Source organism: Takifugu flavidus, chromosome 1 (assembly GCF_003711565.1).
Source record: "Takifugu flavidus isolate HTHZ2018 chromosome 1, ASM371156v2, whole genome shotgun sequence".
In the NCBI taxonomy this organism is placed as follows: domain Eukaryota; kingdom Metazoa; phylum Chordata; class Actinopteri; order Tetraodontiformes; family Tetraodontidae; genus Takifugu; species Takifugu flavidus.
The window spans coordinates 261,426-273,620 of record NC_079520.1 but is presented as its reverse complement, the minus strand read 5'-3'; the positions used below and the strand labels follow the sequence as shown (position 1 = coordinate 273,620).

Below are 12,195 nucleotides of genomic sequence, written 5' to 3'. Positions count from 1 at the left end.
TATCATATCACCAAATATCTGCCGATCATATCATATCACCAAATGTCACTGCACTTTGGCTCACTGCTCAAATGTGTTCATCTCTGCAGAGCAACTGAAGACGTCAAAGAGGAGAAGGTGTCCCAGGAGGACGTGAGCCTGGCAGATGCCGTCCCGACACTTCCTTTCTTTATCAAGATGCCCAGAGTTCAGAGGCTGCTGGAAGGAGGAAGTGTGGTGTTTGAATGCCAGGTTGGAGGAAGCCCCAAACCTCACGTCATCTGGAAGAAGAGCGGTGTGCCCCTGGTGACGGGATACAGGTGACTGATCTGCACAGATGTGTCACAGATGTTGCAGACAGAGATTAGCTTATTAGCGGATGTGACTAAAGGGGTACTTTAGAGGCGGGAGTCCGTCAGGGTGTCCCAGTGGTAGCAGCAGCCACTAAATCCACCACTGGTCTTTTCAGTGTTCACACTTTAGCATTAGCCTCTTTATCTGTCACATCTCCTCTTTTGGTGAGGAGGTAAAAAGTCTTTTGAAGTGTTTTATTCTTGTTCAGGTTTTCATGGTCCCAGGAGATCGTCTCTCCTGCCGATGATCGCTCTCTTAGATATCATCTCTCTTGGGGCTTCTTTCTGTAACTCAAGTTTCTGTGTGACATGTTGGTTCCTGCCACGTGTCTTTCAGATACAAAGTTGCCTACAAAAAGGACACTGGAGAGTGCAAGTTGGAGATTTCTATGACCTTTGCTGATGATGCTGGAGAATATTCCGTCTTTGCCAAAAACCAGCTGGGAGAGGTTTCAGCGTCGGCCACCCTGCTGGAGGAAGGTGCGATACGACCCTAACGAGAGGAGAAAAATCTGCCACAACAAGGAAACGCTGCCTCATTTGATGAAATGATGAATAAAATGTGTGTTTTGCTAACAGAGGAATATGAAGCCTACATGAAGGAACAGCAAGTGACCATGAAACAGGAAGTGGTTGCCATGGAGCAGGAGCCCAGAGTGGCCGACGTCCCCCCTGTTTTCATCACTGCAGAGGAACCGACAAGCACCACTGTTATCTCTGGACAGGTAGAAGAGTGTTAGCTAACAACTCCACAAACCTGTGGAGGAGAATTTCCTTAATCTGACTGCGATGAGTCTAAAGATGCTTAAATGTTATTATTGATTATTACTGATCCACATGAATTCAATCAATGCCGTTAGTCAGTCAAGATGATGATTGCTACATTTTTCTATTGAATGAAAAAAGAATCTGTACCTTTGGTTTCTTCTTGTCAGCAGCTTCTGACAAACATTGTTCCCAATTTACTGAATCATAAGTTCATCAGTGAAGAGTTGTTGCTTAAGCAATGAGTTCCCCTCTGTGCACGTCTCCCTCTAAACCATTCAGACATTCAGGTCTTCTATCATCTGCAGGAATTCCATCTTTCTGCCATCGAGCAGAAGATCATCCAGGAGATAGAATCCCTGATACTGAAGATTACATACAAAGAGATTGTTACAGAAGATGGCGAGCTCATGGTGACCGCCACTCCTTCTGAAGCTGTGGAGCCCAGCTTTGATACTCCGGTCAAGAACTACAGGATCAGAGAGGGAATGGGAGTCACCTTCCACTGTAGGATGTCTGGAACGCCGCTCCCCAAGGTGAACATGGGACACAGACTTTGCCTGTTTACTCACCACTATCTCCAGTGAAATGGAAGTTAACAGTCTGCCTATTTGCAAGTTGCTTCAGTGGTAGGTTTTTTGCCTCTTCAGATCACCTGGTTCAAAGATGGTCAGCGGATCAAACCCGGCGACTGTTATCAGATGGAATTTCTGAAGGACGGACGGGCCAGCCTTCGGATACCTGTGGTTCTGCCAGAGGATGAGGGTGTGTACACAGCCTTTGCTTCTAACATCACGGGAAATGCTGTCAGCTCTGGGAAGCTCTACACTGAACCATCTGCTTCTGAAACCTCTTTGAGACACATTCCTCAGCCAGTAGTGCAGAAGATCAGGTGAGGCATCAGTGAGACCATTACTGGGCACTTGACCAGGCAACAGCTCTTCTGACACTTCTGGGCCTTTCTCAGATCCACATCCCCTGGTTCAGTCAGTCCTTCTCCCATCCGGTCACCCAGCCGCTCTCCTGGACGTTCTCCAGCTCGCCGGCTTGACGAGACAGATGAGACTCAGCTGGAAAGACTGTACAAACCCGTGTTTGTCATGAAACCATCATCGTCGAAATGTTCTGAAGGTCAAACTGCCAGATTTGACTTGAAGGTTGTCGGTAGACCGATGCCTGACACGTACTGGTTCCACAATGGTGAGTCGAGATATTCATTCTGCTGTTCTTCAACATGTCTTGGCAATAAAACAATATGTGGTCTCATCAGGGCAACAAGTGGTTAGCGATTACACCCACAAAATAGTGGTGAAAGAGGATGGGACACAGTCCTTGATCATTGTCCCCGCCATTCCTGAGGACTCTGGAGAGTGGACAGTCATCGCCCAGAACAGAGCCGGACGCTCGTCTGTCTCTATTTCTCTTGCTGTTGAAGGTTTGACTGCAGCTACATATGGCTACAAATGATGATTAACCTCAGGGTCTCATAGCGAAGCATTTGCTCTTTATTTCAGCCAAAGAAACGTTGGTGCGTCCTCAGTTCACTGAAAAGCTGAAGAACATCATCGTGAAGCAGGGGACTCTGGTTGAACTGGCTGTCAAAGCCATCGGAAACCCCCTCCCTGACATAGTCTGGCTAAAAAACAGTGACATCATCACCCCACACAAGCACCCCCATATCAAGTATGTATCATCTAACTGTAGCTTTGAATCATTCAAGCTCAGATTCGACCCTATTTTCTATTCTTTTTAAAGCCCCGATCAATGTGGTTAATCAATATGTTTATGTATGGCAGAATTGATGGAACCAGAGGAGAGGCCAAGTTCCAGATCCCATCAGCATCCGGCTCTGACAGTGCCTGGTACACGGCTACAGCCATCAACAAGGCTGGCAGGGACACCACTCGCTGCAGGGTCAATGTTGAGGTGGACCACCCGGAACCAGAACCTGAGAGGAAGATCATCATTCCAAAAGGAACCTATAAGGCAAAAGAGATCAGTCCTCCTGAACTGGAGCCCCTGCATCTGCGCTATGGACAAGAGCAATGGGAGGAGGGTGACCTTTATGACAAAGAGAAGCAACAGAAGCCACAGTTCAAGAAGAAGCTGACTTCTATTCGCATGAAGCGTTTCGGTCCAGCTCATTTTGAGTGCAGACTGACTCCTATTGGTGATCCCACCATGGTGGTGGAGTGGCTGCATGACGGCAAACCCTTGGAAGCTGCCAACAGGCTGCGAATGGTCAACGAGTTTGGCTACTGCAGTCTTGACTACGAAATAGCTTATGCGAGAGACAGTGGTGTCATCACCTGCCGTGCTACCAACAACTATGGAGCTGACCAGAGCTCGGCTACCCTGGTGGTGAAGGACGAAAAGGGACTTGTAGAGGAGTCTCAGCTTCCAGAGGGTAGAAAAGGAGCTCAGAGAATTGACGAGCTGGAGCGTTTGGCACATGAAGGAGGACCATACGGAGTCACAGCTGAGGAAGAAACTGAGAAAACGAAACCTGAAATAGTCCTTCTGCCTGAGCCAGTCAGGGTTTTGGAGGGAGACACGGCAAGATTCCGCTGCAGAGTGACAGGTTATCCGGCACCAAAAGTCAACTGGTACCTCAATGGACAACTGATCCGCAAAAGCAAAAGATACAGACTTCGCTACGATGGAATTTATTATCTGGAGATCACTGACATCAAATCTTACGACTCAGGGGAGGTCAAGGTGATGGCCGACAATAACTTGGGCTCAGTCGATCACACTGTGAAACTCGAGATTCAACAAAAAGAGGACTTTCGGACTCATCTTCGCCGTGCTCCTGATATGAAACCGGCTGAGACCACGATAGAACCTGGAAGAACACCCTTTGAGGTGGTGAAAACTGACAAACCTGCAGAGGAATCTCAAATGAAAGAGGTGGTCAAACTCAGGAAGGCCCAGAGAATCATCCACGAGAAAGCCTCAGAGGAGTCAGACGAGCTGAGAGGCAAATTCAAGCGCCGCACAGAAGAAGGCTACTACGAGTCCATTACGGCAGTGGAGCTGAAAACTCGTAAGAGGGATGAGTCCTACGAGGATCTGCTCAGAAAAACAAAGGAGGAACTGCTTCACCGTGCTAAGGAGAAGGAGGAAGCTGATAAGAAGAGGGAGGAGGAGCGAAGAAAGTTGGAAGCAAAATCTAAAAAACCAGAACGTGTCAAGATCTCAGCCAGCATGGAGGCACCAAAGATCCTGGAACGCATCACCAGCCAGACAGTGGCACAGGGAAACGAAGTCAGGTTCAGAGTCAGAGTGGTGGGTAGACCAGAACCAGAGTGCCAGTGGTTCAAGAATGGCACCCTGCTCGAGAAGTCTGAGCGTATTTCCTGGTATTGGCCCGAAGACCACATTTGTGAAATGGTGATCAAAAATGTGACAGCGGAGGACTCTGCTAGTGTGATGGTCAAAGCTTCCAACACCGCCGGAGAGACATCAAGTCATGCCTTCTTGTTGGTGCAAGGTAAGATGACACAGGTGCTCAGGACTTCATTTACATCTGTCACTTGTTCTAACCATTGTGTTGCTGTGACTTTTGCAGCAAAGCAGGTCATCACATTCACACAGAAACTGGAAGAACTCAACGTCAAGGAAAAGGACACAATGGCAACCTTTGAATGTGAAACCAACGAGCCGTTTGTCAAAGTGAAATGGCTCAAAGACAACGTTGAGATCTTCCCTGGAGACAAGTACAGGATGCACTCTGACAGAAAGGTTCACTTCCTGTCTGTGCTGATGATTACCATGAAGGACACGGCAGAATACACCTGCATGGTGGTTGAAGATGGCGTCAGGACAAGTGCCAAGCTCAATGTTGAAGGTGGGTACCCAGATTGAATTTGTGTAGAAGAATCTGAGGTGAACAGGTGACAGGAAGAGCCAAATGTTTGTCATCCACATGGACTGACCATGTTCTTGTGCACAGGAGCCCCACTGGAGATCTTAAAGCAGCTGGAGAGCACCGAGGTGCCGGAGACATACGCTGGAGTGTTTGAGTGTGTTGTTTCCCGTGAGGATGCTGAAGGCAGCTGGTTCTTTGGAGAAAAACTGCTGTCTCCCAGCAGCAAATACGTCATCTGCTCCCGCCGTGGCAGGCACAGCCTTTCTGTCAAAGATGTCAAGAAAGAAGATCAGGGACGATATACCTTCAAAGTGGGCGACTTCAAGTCTAGTGCTTCACTGAAGATGAAATGTAAGCTTTCGTGTGGAGGCCCATTAGGATGTTTGGCTCTAGAACTTCATTGTCCAAGGTAGCTCTTTCATGCTCTTTTGACTGTGTAGTATCTAAACACGTGTCTGCTGTGACTTCCCAGTTCGCCCAGTGACCTTGATGCAGCCATTGTGTGACATGACTGTATGTGAGGGGGAAATAGCTCAGATGGAGGTGAAATTCTCCCAGGAGAATGTTGAAGGAGTCTGGATGAAAAACGGCCGGCCAATTGAAGCCTCGAACCGTGTGCACATTGTTATCGACAAGCAGCTTCACAAACTTCTCATTGAAGACACCAACAAGGATGACTCTGCAGTGTACTCCTTTGAGGTCCCTGCTCAGGAGATCTCCACATCTGCAAAGCTTCTCATACAGAGTAAGAAACCTGATGGGCACGTGGCATTCCAAACATTGTACATGAATCTTGATATAAAATGAATTTTTACAATCTTTCTCTTGTGTTGCAGCAATTGGAATATTGATCCCACTAAAAGACCTTTGCACCGTTGAAGGAACAAAGACTGTACTGGAGACCAAGATCTCAGTTCAAGACATTAGCTCTATAAAATGGTATCACAACGACAAGCTGCTGACATCCAGTGACCGGGTCCAGATGGTGGTGAAGGGGGCCAAACAGCGTTTGGTCTTCACCAGGACCCATGCCTCAGATGAAGGGCACTATAAACTGGTCGTTGGTCGTGCAGAGACCTCCTGCCAACTGTCAGTTCAAAGTAAGAACAACTGTGGGGGGAAACCCAAACAGGGTTCAGAGCTCCTGGGGAGGTTTTGCTTGCATGCGCCCTATCACCTCCTTCACACCCTAATATTTTAAACCATTCATCATGAAATATCCAGGCTTTCTATGTATATTCTTTGGCTGGGGGAGTGTCGCGGTGCTTTAAGAACAACTATGGCTCAATTAAGCCAAGAGAAGCGACAGTTGAACAGACACACGTCACATCTTTTTATGTGCCGTCCATCAAACTGTTGTTACAGTTTATTACAAGAATTTGAGACGCAACCGTTAACTCTTTCTGCTGTCTAATAGCTGTCCAGATCACAAAACCCATGAAGGACAAGGAGTGTTCAGAGTCTGAGAACGTCACTTTTGAAGTGGAGGTTTCACATCCTGGAATCGATGCTTTCTGGACCCTCAAGGGGCAGCCTCTAAAAACTGGTATCAAATACAAGATGGAGTCAAAAGACAAACGCCACAAGCTGACAATCATCAACACCATGAAGGATGAAGAGGGCGAGTACACATTTGCTGCTGGTGAGAAGACATGCAGCGCTACTCTGACTGTATCAGGTATGCTTGCTAATTAACCAACACTTTCAGCCAACTCACGGTTGCCTTAGCTGACTGACATAATTACCTGCCCCCAGGGGGTGCCATCAAGAAGCCTCTGTGTGATCTGCTAGTAGCCGACTCCCAGACCTCGGTGCTCGAGTGTGAGGTGGCAAACCCATCTGTGAAAGGCAAGTGGTTGAAAGATGGCCAGCCACTCGACTTCAACGACAACATCCTGAGTGAGGTCGATGGTGCTAAAAGACGTCTCATCATCGTCATCACCAAAGCCGCAGACATCGGGGAGTATGCTTATGAGGTCGCCACCTCCAAGACTTTTGCCTCCCTGAAAGTTGAGGGTAGGTCTGGGTTCAGTGAATAAAGCAATAAGAGAACACCAAAATGAGAGCAACTGATCTCACATTCCTGATGATACGAGACATTTTGCCCTCACACATATCTTATGAATGTTCCCACAGCTGTGAAGATAAAGAAGACCATGAAGAATCTGAATGTGGTGCAGACTCAGGATGCTGTGTTTAGCTTGGAACTGACCCATGAAGGAGTGCGAGGAGCTCAATGGATCAAGAATGGTGTTGAAATTCAGCCCAGTCACAAATATGAGATCAGCGCCCAGGGTACGGTCCACACCCTGAAGATCAAGAACTGCACCACCCAGGACGAGTCCGTTTATTCTTTCAGGCTGGGAAAGCTGTCTGCTAATGCAAGGCTGAATGTAGAGGGTGAGGAAAGATCATCCCACATACACATGCATCTCCAGCATTACAACACAACAAGACTAGACAACACAACAAATACCAAAATGTCCTCCACAGCCATCAAGATCATAAAGAAGCCAAAGGATGTGACAACACTGCTGGGAACAGCTTCTGTGTTTGAGGTGGTCCTCTCTGAGGACAACATTCCTGTCAGATGGATGTTCAGGAATATGGAGCTGAAGACCAGTGATGACTACAAGATGATCTCTGAGAAGAAGAGCCATAAACTGATTGTTCAGAAGGTGGACAAGACCAAAGAGGGCGAGTACACGGCCGTGGTTGGACACCTTCAGACCAGCGCTTGCCTCACTGTTGAGGGTCAGTGTGAGCACTGTATCCTATCTGTCCGTCCAAACAAAGGTCACTAACATGTCCTTGATATTTTCCCGTCAGCTCTGCACGTCACGCGACCCTTGAAAAGCGTGGCGGTCTCGGAGACTCATTTAGCCACATTTGAGTGTGAGGTTTCTCACCTAAACGTTCCATCCACATGGCTGAAGGATGGGGTGGAGGTTGAGATGAGTGACAAGTTTGGGATTGTGTCCTCTGGAAAAGTTCACCGGCTGCAGGTGATGAACACAAGCAAGGAAGATGCCGGAGAGTACACCTTCATGTGTGGAAGAGACCGTGTATCTGCAGCTCTTACCGTGAACCGTAAGTCCTGAATTTTCACCATTAAAGCAACAGCACACTTTATAACCACTCGGTTAATCAAAGGTGCTTCCATTAGCTCTGGTACGCATCCTTGTTAGCAGCTGACCTGCTGTTAAATATGGCTTCAGTTTACCCAAGTCTTTGGTTCAAGAAGCTCTCTTTAACATCAGAACTGATCTAGAATCTCGGGGAACATTCTGGATGACCAGAATGACTCCAGAGCACCAATGCAGCAGCTTCAGGCTCAGAGGCAACATGTGTCGGATCTGCCGGCAGTTCAGTCGTGCTTGAATGGTCCTCACAGCTGCTTTTAAAAGCTTGATGAACTTGAAGCTCATCAGTAAAACCATGGAAGGAGATGTAACTAACCCCAACAGTGTTAAAGGGGGGTTCTTGCTCACCGAAACCAAAAAAAATATCGGAACATCTATATTTCAGATTTGTAGAAACAATAACATAGAAATGACGTGTTTATTTTGCTGCTGTGATGTAATTCAGTCACTGACATCATCTGATGTCTTCCAGCCATCATCATCACAAAGAGCCTCCAGGACCTGAATGCTCAGGAGAAGGACACGGTCACCTTTGAGGTCGACGTCAACTGTGATCACATCCTGTATAGATGGCTGAAGAACGGCGTGGAGATCCGGCCTACGGACAGATGTCAGGCTCGCTGCAAACAGCTGTCTCATACTCTGAGCATCAGAAATGTCCACTTTGGAGACAGCGCCACCTACACTTTCACTGCTGGTTCTGCAATCACACAGGCTCATCTTCATGTTGAGGGTTAGCGTCGGGGTTTGTTTTTCTTTACATTCTCTTGACTCGGTCTTCAGGCTTCTCACTGGTTTGTTCTTCTGCTGCAGCTCGTGTGATTGAATTTACCAAACAGCTGAAGGACCTGAAGATCACAGAGAAGAAGAGGGCCACCTTTGAATGTGAAATTTCTGAGCCAAATGTCCAGGTGATGTGGATGAAGGATGGTCAGGAACTGGAGATGTCAGACAGGTCAGGATATTCTTGTTCAAGACGTCTAAAATCAGCCATAAAAGGGACGACATGGAAACAAACCCCTGATCATTTTCTGCAGGTACAAAATGAGCTCGGATCAGTTCACGCACCGGCTGGTTTTGCCATCAGTCCGTCTCTCTGATGCTGGAGAATACACCGCAGTGGCTGGGTCCAACATGTCCAAGGCCAAGCTGGGAGTTGAAGGACGGGATGTGAAGATTTCTGAACCTTCTGACAGGAACGTCTCTGTAAGCTCACACATTCCAGATGGTTTAAGCCCAGTTCACACTACACGGCTTTTTGAGTTGTTGGGTCACGTGCTGTTCACACCTCTCTTCTGAGGTGGGTGGGTGTTCACACTGCAAGTGTCCCCATCAGCGGATGTGTCCAACTATTCTGCTCGGTCTCCAAACCAACCTTTCTATCAAACCTCACTCGAGGAGTGACAGGAAATGTCAGACTTAACCACACAGGTGTTACCGAGTGTGCGACTGCCTCACCCTGATTTGGAGGACGGCAGAAATCCGTCGGTGACCTTATGACAGAGCTAAAATACTGAAGCGTGAACAGGATCTAGCACATTAACATTGAAATTCTTCGCAGAAACATCCATTAAGATTTTCAAATTCTGGTAGAATTGTCAGGTTTTCAGAGAATTTCACCTGTTTTTGAAGGTTATTGAGAAGCAGAGAGCAACTTTGGAGCTAGAGGTGAATGAGGACGATGTGGAGGGTCACTGGATGAAGAATGGGGTGGAACTCCAGTTCCAGGCAGAGACCAGGTTCACGTACACCACCATCAGGCGGCTGCACCGTCTCACCATCACTGAGACGTTCAGAAGCGATGCTGGGGAGTACACCTTCTTGGCTGGCAGGAACCAGATTTCCATGAATCTTCTTGTTCGATGTAAGTTTTACCGGCAGATCTTCTCCCATGTTGTTTTGAGTTCTAACCAGCTGTTTAACCAGCTGTGGACACCCCAAATGGCCAGCTTCGCTAACCAATACAGTAAACCCCCAAATCAATGACGCACATGCTAGCATGGCTCACACGCTCCAGTGATTTAACCCACTAGAGGGTGCTCCAAGCACCCAAATGTCCCAGTGGATAATTTAATTTGTGATCATTATTTTGGAAAAATATATTATATTGGAAAAATAACAAATCAATATTTGAAAAAAGTCAAGGATGAATACTGATTATAACTGATATTGGGATTAATAAAAGAAAAATAGTGAAGATGGTAAAATAATGACAACTAAACATGCAAGTGGAAGAAAGCACCGAGTAAGAGTCCGAGTGGATCCTCAAAATTCAGAATCTTCCCGAAAATTCATTCCACAGAATTCGTCCTTAAAACTTGCTCAATGAAATGTGGAATGCACCACAATAGTTTGGAAGATGGAAACTCATTTTAAGGGAGTGTTGTGAGCATGTATAAATATAATATAGAGCATTTTAAAATCTGACCCTTTTTTGAGTGGATCACATCAGCCCTCGTCGGCAGATTTCCTTTTATTCAGTTGCCCCACTGAAAGTGGCAATAAGATGAGAATAACAACAGGAAGTCCAACGAGAACCCTTCTGACAGGCGGGTCGTAACAGAACTGGCCAAACCTTAACTCAGTCCTGGTTTTTGGAATATCAGCACATCATCTCTGTGTTCAGTACCAGAACCTCCTCACATCATCCGTCACATGGAGCCCAAGGTGGCGTCTGCGGGTCGAGCCGTGCGTTTCTCGGTGCAAGTGAGCGGCATCCCGAAGCCTCAGGTGTCCTGGTGCAAAGACTCACTGGCTCTGGCCTCCAGCGATACCTGCAAGTTTTTCCATGACGATGAGGAGCACACGCTGATGCTGCTCAACGTCTTCAGCGAGGACGCCGGCACGTACAGCTGTGAGGCCAAGAATGAGTACGGAGAGGCCACAAGCTCCGCCCCCCTGACTGTAGAAGGTATGTGCACGCGGGCCACAGCCGGGCGGCGCCACAGCCGGGCGGCGCCACATGTCAATCATGATGGCTTTCATTTAGTTTGACCACGGTGCCGCTCGGCTCCTTTCCCACCACGTTAAGCGCCTCTTTGTCGGAGCGCAACACGCCGTGTTAACGCTTGTATTCTCGTGGTAATTCTTCTGTGATGTAGAACTTTTGACTCTCGCTGCCAACTTTCTCTGGTTGTGTTTCCTGATACTGCTGCTCTTAACTTTTCTGGGATGTCTTGAATGTAATTGGATCGAGCATGTCCTGTATTTGTTAATGTCTGTTGTCATGGTGACTGGCTTGCAGTTCCTAAGACGGTGGAATCTATGTCTCGGATCTCTCCTCCGGTCCTCATTGCCCCCATGGTGGATGTTCTTGTCTTTGAGAAACACCGGGCCCAGTTCCAGTGCAGGATCTCCGGAGAAGGTAGCTCTGACTGTCCTGCTTTAGTTGGTTGTTGGTTTGATACCCATATTTTTGCTGGGCTTCTCTTTAGAAACACACAATTTCTTCCTTAAATCTGGAAGATGTGCTTGATTCTGTGTGACACTGTGTCCAGATTTGCAGATTTCTTGGTTCAGTGGTGACAGAGAACTGGCACAATCGGACATCGTCAAGATGTCTCATTACGGTGACACTTATGAGCTGGAGATATCCAAGGTCCTCCCCAGTCACGAGGGAGAGTACTCATGTGTTGCCACAAACTCGGCTGGATTAGTCACATGTTCTGCAACTTTGCATCTGGATGGTGAGTAAAAGCTATGAAACCGTTGGTGTCCGTCAGCTATCATCTGCACGTGCATGAGCCAAAGGAGCTTTTCTTTTGATAAATACCTCAGATCATACGCCAGAAGTTCTTCTTTTAGGTGTCAAAGCCGCCTCACCCTCATTGTCATGACTCCCATTAACACATTGAATTAGTTAAACGCGTGTGCCGAGCCACGTGCGCACGGAGAGCTTTCAAGCATGTTTGGGTTCTTTCTGCTGGTTTCAGCCAGATCAGCTGCAGCTAAGATGACTGTTGTAACTGTTTGTTCCTTCAGCCTGATCCATCTTGGGCTCTTCTTTTACCGTCACCTTATGTGACTCTGGACTCTTTCCCCTGTAAACTGGTTTAGAACCAGAACAGTTTGAGATTTCTTCAGT

General features: G+C 47.4%; 1 protein-coding gene across 1 annotated transcript in view; it reads left to right on the top strand.

The window, feature by feature from the left end:
* The window catches only part of LOC130536639 (titin-like), a 135,437-nt gene that overhangs the window by 5,205 nt on the left and 118,037 nt on the right, over nucleotides 1–12,195 (top strand). The window contains exons 11-35 of the mRNA XM_057052736.1: nucleotides 90–299; nucleotides 670–812; nucleotides 912–1,057; nucleotides 1,406–1,633; nucleotides 1,748–1,989; nucleotides 2,065–2,297; nucleotides 2,368–2,532; nucleotides 2,612–2,780; nucleotides 2,894–4,590; nucleotides 4,669–4,947; nucleotides 5,053–5,319; nucleotides 5,441–5,713; nucleotides 5,805–6,068; nucleotides 6,386–6,646; nucleotides 6,724–6,984; nucleotides 7,105–7,368; nucleotides 7,462–7,722; nucleotides 7,798–8,058; nucleotides 8,584–8,844; nucleotides 8,925–9,066; nucleotides 9,149–9,317; nucleotides 9,744–9,975; nucleotides 10,738–11,022; nucleotides 11,356–11,475; nucleotides 11,609–11,797. Coding sequence (XP_056908716.1) covers nucleotides 90–299; nucleotides 670–812; nucleotides 912–1,057; nucleotides 1,406–1,633; nucleotides 1,748–1,989; nucleotides 2,065–2,297; nucleotides 2,368–2,532; nucleotides 2,612–2,780; nucleotides 2,894–4,590; nucleotides 4,669–4,947; nucleotides 5,053–5,319; nucleotides 5,441–5,713; nucleotides 5,805–6,068; nucleotides 6,386–6,646; nucleotides 6,724–6,984; nucleotides 7,105–7,368; nucleotides 7,462–7,722; nucleotides 7,798–8,058; nucleotides 8,584–8,844; nucleotides 8,925–9,066; nucleotides 9,149–9,317; nucleotides 9,744–9,975; nucleotides 10,738–11,022; nucleotides 11,356–11,475; nucleotides 11,609–11,797 — 7,022 coding nt within the window. The remainder of the gene's footprint in view (nucleotides 1–89; nucleotides 300–669; nucleotides 813–911; nucleotides 1,058–1,405; nucleotides 1,634–1,747; nucleotides 1,990–2,064; nucleotides 2,298–2,367; nucleotides 2,533–2,611; nucleotides 2,781–2,893; nucleotides 4,591–4,668; nucleotides 4,948–5,052; nucleotides 5,320–5,440; nucleotides 5,714–5,804; nucleotides 6,069–6,385; nucleotides 6,647–6,723; nucleotides 6,985–7,104; nucleotides 7,369–7,461; nucleotides 7,723–7,797; nucleotides 8,059–8,583; nucleotides 8,845–8,924; nucleotides 9,067–9,148; nucleotides 9,318–9,743; nucleotides 9,976–10,737; nucleotides 11,023–11,355; nucleotides 11,476–11,608; nucleotides 11,798–12,195) is intronic.